The sequence below is a fragment of the Hemibagrus wyckioides genome, linkage group LG04, assembly GCF_019097595.1.
Source record: "Hemibagrus wyckioides isolate EC202008001 linkage group LG04, SWU_Hwy_1.0, whole genome shotgun sequence".
NCBI classification, from domain to species: domain Eukaryota; kingdom Metazoa; phylum Chordata; class Actinopteri; order Siluriformes; family Bagridae; genus Hemibagrus; species Hemibagrus wyckioides.
In genome coordinates, this window is record NC_080713.1 from 26915609 (window position 1) to 26928528 (window position 12920).

The following is a 12920-nucleotide window of genomic DNA, read 5'->3' on the forward strand; positions in this document are numbered from 1 at the left end:
ACTTAAACATACATTTAAGTAAATCATTAATAAGTGCCTGATGTAACTATTTTGTGCGTTTTATGCTAAACAAAAAGAAATGACAGGGTAATCTTGTAAAAAATGTTGCCTCATATAGATAGATTAACGCACTTTATAAGAGAAAACATGCACGTATTCTCACATTTTAGAAGGAATTCATGTTAAAACTATAATGAATTCAGAAAGTACGCTGCTGATTCTCATGCTAAGTTTCTCAAAAGCTCCTGGTTACTTGCACTTGACTGTAAAGTTTCGAGTTATAGAAGATAGATACGCTCTGGTGTCACCCAGATGAGGATTTCTTCCCTTTGAGTCAAGTTTTCTTCCTCGTATCATCTCAGGAAGTTTTTCCTCACCACTTTATCATTTTTATTCTGAATTTTTATCGACCTGTAAAGCTGTTCTGCAATAATGTCCATTGTTAGTAATGCTAAACAAATAAAACTGAATTGAATTTCAATGTATGTATATTTTGCAAATTTTCTAAATGATGGAACTGAGTTTAATGCTAATATTATGTTGGCACCCTTATCGTAGCATTAGCTCTCTACACTATGTAGGTAAATCTTAGTTCTCCCTCTTCTATTCCAGACTGAGTTCAGATTAAGCTCGTAGTTTGTCATCTTTGGATAATCATAAATGACATCATTGTCTTGCTCTTGGTCCCTTGAGTCCCAAATATCATTCTAATAACGAAGTAATAACGAAGGAAGTGTACGTTTTCTTCATCCATCATCCTTCGCTTTAGTCTTTACACAGACAACGTCAGGCGCCATCTGATTATTATTCAAATTAGATCTGCGTCTCTAATGCGTTCCAGTTCCAGCAGGTAATTAGTCCTAACATGACTGGAAATGAGTCGCACACCGTAGCTCCGTCCCACAGGACACGCCGCAGCGGATGAAAGAACTTGGAGTGGACTTTTCCTGTCCTGTGCTTCAACTAGTCAGGACGCATCAATATTCATAAAGAGTGTGAAGTGTCCCGAGGGAAAGAGGCAGAGACGGAAAAGTCAGAGAGGATAGACGGAGGGAGGGAGAGAGAAAGATAAACCCAATTAACTGGTATAATGCCTCATGGGAGATCTGGAAAGCTTCCTAAATAACTGGGGAGCTAAACATCAGGAGGTGTATACTATCTAGTTTATAATTTAAAAGCATATTCACCCCTGCTAACACCCCTTCTCTCTCTCTCTCTCTCTTTCACACACACACACACACACACACCGCTCTCCCAGTAGTTTGTTTGAGGAGTGTCACAGGTGTGTTGGTGTTTGTTCACAGGCCTGTGTCACATATAAGAACTTCATGGTTGATCTCGCTGTGCTGGTGCGTAATGACAGAGGCTTGGAGGTGAACGAGACAGAAATCAGAGATGAGGTGAATCGAGTGATGCAGATGGAGAAGGAAATCTCGGATGTAAGCATTCATGATTTTTCATGCTTATGCATTTTCTTTTGCATATTTGCATATTTGGTCTTTATAATAAAAAGCTGTGTCTGTCCTCAAGAACAATTGGTTTTGATTAGAAAGCATTTTTTGTAAATGAATGAAAAATTGTTATAATTGGAAATATCTAATACACACTTAAAAACAGGTTCCTCTGGGTTCTTTATAGAAACCTGGGGTTCTGTACATGGCCATTTGTACTTTCCACCACCAAAAAAAGAAATGGTTCTGTGTAGAACCCTTGATGAAGCGATGAAGATTTTATATTAAACGCTTCTATAATTCAGGAGATTGTATAAGGGGAAATGGGGGCCATTACTTTTTGGAGTTTTATCTCCATGTGGATAATGAGATGTTTTGAAATGACGTGCTTGTCAATGACGAATTTTTTTGATAAAAGATCATATAGTTGATTAAATTTGTGAAAGAATTGTGAAAGTGAAATGATGAAACTCTTCAATCAGAGGGAGGAGGTTCACCGTTAGCAAAAATATAGACAATTTATTCATAACACAGTTTGCATTTGTTGCATTTTCTTGTGTAAATTAGTATGTAATAATACCTATCAAAAGTGTTTTATATATATATATATATTCCTTTCTTTTCTTTTCTTTTCTTCTCTTCTCTTCTCTTCTCTTCTCTTCTCTTCTCTTCTCTTCTCTTCTCTTCTCTTCTCTCTTCATTTTATTCCTCTCTACTGCAACTTTTGCTAACCGCCTGTTTACAACCCAGCATGTGGTTCCCCTGCTGTATTTTTACATGGGTGGACTCCAGGTCTTGTAAAAATCCTTCATGTTTCTTTTAAAGATGAAGTCAGAGATTAAGAGGCTGCTCTCCACGGCTCTCGCGTCCATCAGCTGTTTCTCTCTGCTCTCAGAGCTCACTTCATGCCTTGGAGTCTTTTAAGTGTGTTATAGCGTGAAACAGAAACCTGGAAGAAGTAGAACCAGCTTTAATATGGCTTTTATACGGACACAGAATGTTTCTTTGGGGTTAAAGCGCAAAAGAGGTTTGATTAGTTTTCTAGAACAGCGGCTCCGACAGAGGAGCAGCCGCACATCACAGGTTTATATAAAGCCGCTTGTTATCATTTCTGTCATTGCAGTGTACACAGGCACTTCAATAGGTTTAAAATTGCGTGTTATTCTTGACATGGATCTGTTTATTTAACATTTATGAGATTATTTCTGGAATTATTCAACAGAGTCCACCCTTTTTAACAGGGGTTTCTGCTTCGCTGTTTCTCAGTAACCTGATAAGCTGCATTTTTTTTTTATTTCAAGAGAAACAGAGAGTTTGATGAGCTATGACTCTTTAAAATGCCGTCATTTAAGCGCTAACTTGTTTCGTGGATGTTTCACAGCATTAAATGTAGCTAATGTATGAAGTTCGGGGTAAGATGAATGAAAGGACGTACTGATTATTTTCCTTCCGTAGCTCACACAGTGTAAAACAGAACATTACCTTCTACTCAGTGATCACAAATAAGAAATGACAACTTCAGACGTAACACTTCAACACCTCATTGGACGGACAGATGGGTGAAAATGAAAAGATATGGATTTCCACATGCTCTTATCCTCCAGCCGTTTTGTTATTCGCATTTCAAAACCCTCTTCCTGCTGCTTGTTCTTGTTCCTGCAGGCTACCGACACACCAGAAGACAGAAACAATCCTGTTCTCCTCTATAACAAGATGCCCCTGGAGACCCTCAACACTAACTTCACACTTGAGTTCGAGAAAACAGTATGAAACATGATTTTTCTGAGGATTTTATTTTTTATTGATTTCTTTTGAACACTGGAAATTACAGTAAGTGACTGAGTGAGAAGAGGAAATTTTAGATTACTGATTACTGCAATGTGCAGAATCCAAGTATAGAGCTGTATAAGAATATGATATTTGATGAGAAATATATTGTATTTATGTATAAATGGTCAGATTTAGACTAGTTTTGTCCAGTAGGAATTTTATCCACTAGATATATATTTTAGTGAATTATTTGGCTTATTTTCAGTGACTTGAATGTAGTATAAATAAATAAATAAATAAACTTGCTCATGAACACTTTGTTTTGAAATACTGAAGCATTAGCATCACTGAAATATACTCACATATGTCCAAAATCATGGTCAGTTAATTTTTTTATTAAAAATGGAAACAATCTGGGTGTAATTCATATAGCAAAGGCAACTGAGATTAATTTTCTCTTTAACTTAATGATCATTTCTGTATAATATTTTTGAAGTGTGAATACAAGACCTCAGACTGTTTATTCCTTTCCAGGTTTTTAACTGGACTCATTTTACTAATAAGATTATGGATACAATCAACCTTCCCATTGAGGACAGTGAACAAGTGATCCTTTATGCCCCTAACTACTTGAAGAGGCTCAACCCTGTCCTGGCGAAGTACACAAAGAGGTGAGTTACTTAGACACTGAACAGTGAAAAACAGTGAAGAAGATCCCAGGTACACTGGGTCATCGCTTGGATATGAATGTGAGATTAGGATTAAGGCTCTTTTATCCGATGTATATCAGAATATTGTCTGAGAATTTGGGATAGAAGGTGACACACATGACACAGTATTCTGCCACAACGAGGCTTTAAATCAAGCTTTCTAGCCAGATATCTTCCCGTCATTAGGGTTAAAAGGTCTGTTTAAAGACTCTTCCAATGCTGGGATACATAACAACCTGTAGTAACATTTACATATATACATTGCATTACGTTTATGGCATTTTGCTGACACCCTTATCCGGAGCGTCTTTTGTTGTATCTTACTTTATTATTTTTATTATTACTTTTTATTCAACTGAGCAGTTGAGGGTTACTCAAAGTCATGGGGTTTGAACTCACAACCTTCTGGTCAGTAGCCCATCATCTTAACCAACAGCACTGTGGGTCATGTGACACCTTCGTAGCTCTGTCATAGAACTGTCTTTACGTCAATAAATTATCTGCACACATCATTTTCTGCAACTGTGGGTGTTTTTGTTTCCAGAGATGTCCAGAACTACATTGTGTGGCGTTTCGCTATGAACATGGTGGTTGGCCTGAGCAGAGCGTACAGAGACACCAGGAAAGCTTTTAAAAAAGTTTGTATCATTTCTTGTTCACTCTAACTGATAGTAGGGACTTGGATAGATGGCTGTACTACTCGTAGATAAAAAAAAAAAAAAAAGATTTTTGGTTTATTTCTCTGAAGGAACCAGACTAGAAGTAAAAAAAAGAATTTACACATTTCTTGTCCATAATGTTGGATTTTCTTCTCAATCTTTCCATTTCTCATTCTTAACCTGCTCTTTCTCTCTCTCTCTCTCTCTCTCTGTCCTGTCCTGTCCTTTCTCAGGCCATTTCTGGTACCAGTACAGAGGCAGCGATATGGAGGCAGTGTGCGGTCTATGTCAACAACAACATGGACAATGCTGTTGGTAGACTGTATGTAGAAGAAGCCTTTGCTGGAGACAGCAAGGACATGGTAAGTTGTGGGTAAACTCGCTGCTCTACAATGTTTGTGTGCCCATGTCTTCTGCTCACATTTAGCCGGGTGTCATTTGCACCGTGTCGGAGAATGTTTTACAGTTCTTGGAAAACCTGTTTGTGCAGCACACACAGCTATGTGTAGGCTGACGTTTGCTGCTTTCGTTTCCTCGTTTTCTTGTAAGTTGAGCTCTGCACCACCTGTCATAAAGCATAGCCCTTAACACACCATTAATCACTGCCTGCTTCAGGCCCCAGGACGACTAGCGTGTGCCCACTTTTCCTCAACGCAGCACACAGAGATACGTTTCTGATGTGCGGCCATGTTCGGATCTTCTTGCAGATGAATACGAGTTTGGAAATCAGAGAAGTTGCAATTTTTTTGCCCTAGGACAATATCTGTGCCTTGCTGCAGCATTTTGGTTAATCAATGCTAATCGCCGGACGTAACTGTGAGGCTTGGATTGCAGCTGTTAATTTGTTGCTAATGTTTTTTTGCTGATGTCTGAAATATTAAGAAACTTGCTCAGGTTTAGTAGAAACAATGAAATCACATACAATTTTAACGTAAACTATACAGAATGTTTCTTCTTCAATATGACTGACAACACGGCCCTGTTGTTTTTAAGTGTACTCTGATCTATATAGATGTTAAATCAGCACAATCATTACAGCCACACATGACATACACACATGGGTTTCTGTTAAAGGTGAAGTTTGTGAAATCCGAACCGTTGCCTCTGGTTGTACAGATTAGAAATCGAAACATTGTTGAGTCCAAGCAAAACACGATACGTAGTAGTACAGCATCAGAGATAAACAACCTTTCGCTGTTCAAACTAAAACCAGGCGTGCGAATACTTTAAAAGCACAGAAGAACACGCTGTAACGAATGGCAATTCTTTTTTAATTTCAACAATGAGTCAGGTCAAATACATTTCTGTAAATAATAACCCAGCAGCTCAGTCAATGAAAAATATACGAAGTAACCCGATTACTGATGTAAACTCTACCCTAGATCAATATTGACATGAGTGTAGAATTTTACTGATCCTACAGTGCACAATTTTCTCTTTTTTTTTCTTTTGTCCTCATCTATCCCGTTTGACAAATATCACTTCCAACGGATATATCACGACATGTCGAGACACGGACCCTTTTCATCATCACGTACATTCATGAAACTTGTTTTTGTTTGGAGCCTATAACTCATTCACTAGTATAAGCTCGTCTGTCAGCTGTTGTAGAATTTATTTGTACTGCACAGTTTGCTCAAATAACCTCATGCCTGTTTTAGCATGTTGAGTTTGAACTGTTATTCTAAGAGTTTCCTGTAAAACTGGCATTGTAAAACACTTTATTGTTGGCTTTGGTGAGAAGACTGTATAGTTGGTATCGTTGCCACACCAGGCCTTTACTGTTAAGATCGGGCACCAACGGGATACACGAAGCAGTCTGAGTAAGCAACACAACTCTACATCCAGCTGAGCTAAGCGGATAGTAGACAAAAGTCAGAATCGTACCTCACCAGAGGAAACGAAAAAAACAGGATAAAGCACTTAAAGCACACTGAATATTGACCTGGTTGCACCTTCAATATACATTAATAAGCCCCGCCCACAATTCACAGCTTAAGGAAGACTGTAACGAATCACCAGAGAGAACTAATTAACATAAACCTACAGTCACTTCCAAGCAACACTACAGAATCAACAAAGCTACACAATACTCAAATTACATCTCTAGGTCTAGCTGAGTGAAGCAGATAGCACACAAAAGTCAGAATCCTAAATTACCAGAAGAGAATAAATTCATGATAAAGAACCTAAAGCACAAAGTGAACAGTCATGTCATAGATTCAGATCAAGGCCCAATTGTGAAATCAGGTTTCTCCAAATTTTGAATTACTCCATTGTAGTTTCCACCAAATGGCCAAAATGTTCAACTCTCCTCATATCAGATCGGAGAACATTTTGAAATGTTTGTTTACAACATACCTTTTTGGCAAACTACTAACTGGATTTCTTATGGCTTGCCACTCTTTCCTGCTGGCTAATGTCCTGTAAGCACAGTCTCCCCACTTGTCTGTGAATCTTTCAAAATCTCTGAGTTTTCCATAGTTTCTTGGTTCTTTTCCATAGCATTCTGGTCCTGAACTTTTTATTAAATATTAGGTTGATCGCTGAGACATTTACAGTTGGGGATATATCTCCAGAACCATATCGTTCATGAGATCGACTCTATTCAACTAATTCTATGACTTCCCCATGGCAGCTCATTTAGGGATTTCCCAGTTAAGTCAAATTACGTTACAGAGTGTAACATGACAAAAATGTGGGAAAGTTCAAGACTGGGAGGTGAATAATTATGCAAGGCATTGTGATTAACTATCCTCGTGTTATATCCTGTCCTTGGCTCAGATGGACGAGATGATCGCTGGCATCAGAGAGGTGTTTGTGAATAACCTACAAGACCTATCCTGGATGGATGATGAAACCCGGAAATCTGCGGAGGAGAAGGTGAGTTTCGATCTGATCTCTGACACAGTCACTAAAATCCTAACAATCATTTCGTTTTGTTAATCCTGATTTATGTGTGTGGTTAAACACATTCCCCCATCACTCTTTAGTCATGTCTTTTCAAACAAACGCTTCCTGTATAAATATTGACTTGTAATTTAATAAGACTTTGAGGCTATAGAAATCCAGCCATTGAATTAAATGAATTAAATCCAACAGTCTGTGTGCTTTCTAATATTCTATAAACAAATCAATGAAATATGACTGATTTGTATTGTTTTATGTCTTGCAGGCCCGAGCTATTCGAGAGAGAATCGGCTTCTCGGAAAACATCATGAACAATACGTATTTGGACGAGGAGTACAAAGAAGTGAGCGGTGATCTTTTATATAATGAGAATAATGAGTTCATACCGAAAATAAAAAAGTACTTCATTAGTAGGAAGTTTACTTTGGGGAAACAGTTACTGTAAGACTGGAAGTTTCTACACATCAGATTTCTTTTACAGTCGAAATTGGTAAAAAAGTGGTAGTCGGGTCCTCTAGGGTCCCCCAATAGCATAGCATAGTCATGGGATTCAGACTTTAATATTTTTTTAAACTTTTTCCAAACAAGTTATCATTGGCTTCTTATAGTTATTGGCCTGTTTGACTGCCCACTTAACTGAAATGGGTTTAATCCAAACCTTAATAAATGTCATATTTGACCTCTTGTATGTTCTGTCTGTAGAAAGCTCTGGAATGAAACCTTGCGGCGTCCAAAAAATATCCAGAATACTTTTGGACACATTTGAATAATGTGCCTATTATATGCTTATCAAAAAATCTGCACTGATGAAGCCAGTGGAATTTATTCATATATCTTTATTTCTAGGTTCAAGGTTCGATAACAACTGTATCGAATGTAACACAAATATACAGTGTTGTACAGTCATGTGCTACAAGGGGATAACTATCTGCGAGTGATCCAGATCAGTTGTATGTCTATATATTTTTTCAGTTAAACAGAAAGATTACTTATACAGCGAAACCTTGGCATATGAAAAATGTATATGCAGATAATCCGCTCCAGCCACCCCAAAACATTAGCAATATTACCAATAAGAAGTGTATGTAAACTGTATGACTGCTTACAAATAACTGACCCAAGCCAAGCATTCAGTGTCAAGGGTTCTTACAGGAAGTCGTGTCACCAAGCTTGGCTTAAAATAGAACAGACCACCCACGCTACCAATCTGTCAACAAAAAAAAATAAAAATCACCTAGCTTTTGAATGCATGGTGAAGGCAATATTGGTATCATGGGTTCAATCTTTCCAAACAGCTTTCACTGACTGAAAAAAAAAATTGTAAACTCACTTTGCTTGGCTTTGCTTGGCTTTCCACTAACACAAACAAGTTCTGAACGGTTCCCAGAAGTCGGGTTTGTTCATATGCCAAAAATGCATCGTATGCTGATGCAAATTTCTTGCAAAATTTCAACTCTTGAAGCAAAAGTTTGTAAGGGAGGGCTTTCATATGTCAAGGTTCGACTAAATTTATTTCTTATTTAGATATTTTAGATATAGGTTAACTAATTTCTTGGAGTTTAACAAAAAAAAAAAAACCCCTATAAAAACCATATAAGAAAAAAACGAAACAAAACACTTTTCTAGTTTTTCTCATGTCATTCTGAGCAAACACCAAAAGGCTCTACATAGAACTCTTCAACAACAATCTCTTTTAGCTTTAAATGAATCATTCAAAAATCCCTAAGGAACCTTTTCCTCCTAAATGTATACACCAGTTGTTTTAAAGCTGAAATGAAATATGTGAGTGTATACTGTATATTTCATGCACACATATAGTATTGTATTTAAATAAATTCAGCCTTTTCTTCTAACATTTTAGCTAAACTACAGTCCAGAGCAATACTTCGAGAACATCCTTAAAAATCTGGAGTTCGGTCAGAAGAAACGGCTGAAGAGGTTGAGGGTGAAAGTGAACAAGGAAGAGTAAGAAGCACTTTCTGCTTTTAATTTAAAGATTTTTTTTTTTCTGTACCTGTAATAAATGACTTTCAAAAATAGCCAGACATTCTCTAAGTTTAGTGCCTGCTATAAAAATCCCTATTAATGAAAGAAGAGTGATAAAATATTAATATGACATGTAGGCTCTATTAACGTTTAAACGTGTTACGGTTTTAACCCCAAGGTGGATCTCGGGAGCAGCGGTAGTCAACGCGTTCTATTCATCCAGCAGAAATCAAATAGGTACTAAAAGACGTATTAGTAATGGATCCCTTGCTTTTATGAATTCATTCACATCAATAACAACTTTCTTGTTTTTTCTCACTTAGTATTTCCTGCCGGTATTCTCCAGCCTCCTTTCTTTGGTAAAGGACAGCCCTGGTCCCTCAACTATGGTGGCATTGGCATGGTGATTGGCCATGAGATCACTCATGGCTTTGATGATAACGGTAAAGTATCTGATCTAATACTGTATGAACCTGCTAGCTGTCTAGTTCTTATTCAAGAGCTGCTCACCAAAGATGGACAGAATTAGACAAACCAAAAACCCAGTAACACCACTAGCTGTGTCCAGTGAGAGAGACTTAGCAAAGATTTAATCAAGCTTTTGGTTATGTGGTAGCTTAGTGGTTAAGGTGTTGGATTACTGATGAGAAGGTTTGAGTTCAAATCCTAGGCGCACCAATCTGCCACCACTGGGCCCTTGAGCAAGGCCCTTAACCCTCAATTGCTCTTGTATAAAATGAGATAAAATGTAAGGGCATCTGCTAAATGCCAGAAATGTAAATTTTATGGGGAACATGCTGATTGAGAACAAGTGATATTGTGATTAGAAGTCTGGGGAAGGTAGAAGATCATGTGACTGGTCAAATGACTGAGTTGTTGTTGATTTTTGGGAAATGGGGCTTATCTTGTGTATAGAGCAGAGTGTGAATACTCTGACGATTAGTTTTATTCTGTAAACATCTTCTTCTTCTTTATCTTCTTCTTCTTCTTAGTAGTAAGTTCCATATGCCAGTACAATAACAATAAATAACAAATCAAATTCCTGACATCAATGTCTCAGATCAGTGATTTGTTCTCCAACAGGTCGTAACTTTGATAAAGACGGAGACCTGAAGGACTGGTGGACTCCATCCTCAACACAGAAGTTCCAGGAACTCTCAAAATGTATTGTGGACCAGTACAGCAGCTTCTCCTGGGACCTGGCCAATGGACAAAACGTAAGCTCTTATCATGGAACTCACTGGTCCTCCACTGAGTACTGGACCTTAGTAAAATTTTTGTCATTTATTGAAAACCTGTTATTGTATTTAGTTCATAGAGTGAAAAAAATCTGTGATATCATTTGTTGTTGTTTTAATGTTACAATGCAATGATGAATAACACCTTTTTGGCACATTTGGTCCTTTTGCCCAGTATAGGGTTGTTGCTAGGTTGAAAAAAAAAAGAAAAATGGAAAAAATGGTGCTGTACATAGAAGCCCTTGATTAATTGCTAAAGGATAATTAACACAAAATCATGAATTGCCTTATAATCAATTTCAGTGACCAGAAATTATAGGCTAAGTTTTTGTGTAGCTACTTAACTGACAGCTTTGTGTATCTACTGATTTATGCTACACTCCATCATCATGTCAGGCCTAAACAAGTCACAGAAGATTCTCTTGTATGTGTCATTGCACCAACATTACCTTCTGCTGAGTCGTTACCAGCCTTCTCTGCTGTCACGTTATCCTCAAATCGTTTTCCGAGTAATCAATCGAGCTGGGATTTTTCAAAAAATGTAGAAAGAGCTACAGATGACTGTTATTTTCTGTCTCCCTTTCATCCTTTTCTTTTTCCATTTTCAGCTGAATGGAAATAACACGCTTGGGGAGAATATAGCAGACAATGGGGGCATTCGCCAGTCTTATCAAGTAAGTGCAGTGCGTTGTGGCCTTTGTGTCTTTGCTGCCTAATTATTTTGCTGGTGCTGCCTGGGGAAAAAATGTTTTGCAAAATTTACATAAGGAATAAAACACTTGAACATTTTACATTTGATTGGTACAATTCGCAGACACTGCAGGCTACTTCTGAAAATTAGCGTGTTAATGCAAACTTGTAACTTGAGTTAAATCTGGCACAAATATCAGAGCTGATCTTATGACCAATCAGAATTGAGAATTGTGCTATAAACAACATTGCTGTGCTATAAAATGCGCTGCATTTGGATTTATATCAAGCAATATTATAAAATCATTCCAAATTGACATCTGTAAGCTGTAATAGATTCTATATTTTGAACATTTTTATTATCCGTATTTATTAGTGTATAATTAAAATATGAAAATATGTTTGGCAAAGTAGGACAATGTAGGAAAACATTTCAGGACACACAATGAACTAGTTTACACTGCCCTTATTTTGGATGCGTTCCCACAGCCAGGTTGTGCTGAGGGTGTCTTAACTTTGGCCTGGAGCAAAAGTTTAACTGGAGATCATATACTGTACAGTTCATGCCAACATACTGCACACCAGATGGGCAGATCCCCAGAAAACTGAAATAAACCTAACTAAAGAAACATGCAGGGTAACGCTACTCTTAATCAGACCTCCAGCTTATGAAAGTGTTTATTTCAGGCATACCAGAACTACATCAAGAAGCACGGAAAGGAAGATCCATTGCCTGGAATTGATCTTAACCATGAGCAACTCTTCTTCTTAAACTTTGCTCAGGTGAGATTTAAAGCTATTTACCATGGACATGCACTATGGGTGCTTTCAATAATGTAGTGTTTAGTCTCTTCCTCTTTATTGTGCTACATTTCTGAAGGTAAAAACATTCAGGTATGGACAAAAATAACCGGTCCAAGACCGTCTTGGATCGCAGACAGCTAACTAAACTGAGCTCAAATTGAGCAAAACTAAGAACTGTGGAAAGTAAAATGAAAATAAATACTGCATGTAATAGACATATATGATTTATGCGTTAATACATGTTAACGTTTAATAACAGCCTGTGTTTTTTGAGCTCTGTGCATACACCTTTAGTCTTACAGGCAACTTAAGGTTCAAACCAGATTAAGCACTGCATTTCTTCCTAATGGTCTGAATTTATAGATTTGTTTGCTTTCTTTTATATCATTACATATGACGACAGTTTTATGGTTGTAATAAAATTCATGCACGTGATTGAAATAGTAAGAAAAGTGTGGTTCGTGTTAGTGTGTCTTCTCTTGTAGAACATTTTTCCTAAATAGATGTTTATGAATCGTAAATTCCTAATCATACAAATGATAGATCTGAATAAATTCATTTTATTAAGTATAAGAAATGAGGCCCATTGACCTCCTTTGGTTCTGCAGGTCTGGTGTGGAACGCATCGACCTGAACACGCCGTCAACTCCATTAAAACGGACGTCCACAGTCCAGGGAAATTCAGGTACGTCCATCATTTCA

General features: G+C 37.5%; 1 protein-coding gene across 3 annotated transcripts in view; it reads left to right on the forward strand.

The window, feature by feature from the left end:
- Window positions 1-12920, forward strand: part of LOC131352102 (neprilysin-like) — a 34533-nt gene that overhangs the window by 19160 nt on the left and 2453 nt on the right. For all 3 annotated transcript variants that reach the window (XM_058387999.1, XM_058387997.1, XM_058387998.1), the window contains 14 exons: window positions 1305-1439; window positions 3114-3215; window positions 3756-3892; window positions 4476-4569; window positions 4824-4952; window positions 7375-7473; window positions 7766-7843; window positions 9362-9465; window positions 9665-9723; window positions 9810-9929; window positions 10570-10703; window positions 11333-11398; window positions 12102-12197; window positions 12827-12903. In XM_058387999.1, the coding sequence (XP_058243982.1) occupies window positions 1305-1439; window positions 3114-3215; window positions 3756-3892; window positions 4476-4569; window positions 4824-4952; window positions 7375-7473; window positions 7766-7843; window positions 9362-9465; window positions 9665-9723; window positions 9810-9929; window positions 10570-10703; window positions 11333-11398; window positions 12102-12197; window positions 12827-12903 (1430 nt within the window). The remainder of the gene's footprint in view (window positions 1-1304; window positions 1440-3113; window positions 3216-3755; window positions 3893-4475; window positions 4570-4823; window positions 4953-7374; window positions 7474-7765; window positions 7844-9361; window positions 9466-9664; window positions 9724-9809; window positions 9930-10569; window positions 10704-11332; window positions 11399-12101; window positions 12198-12826; window positions 12904-12920) is intronic.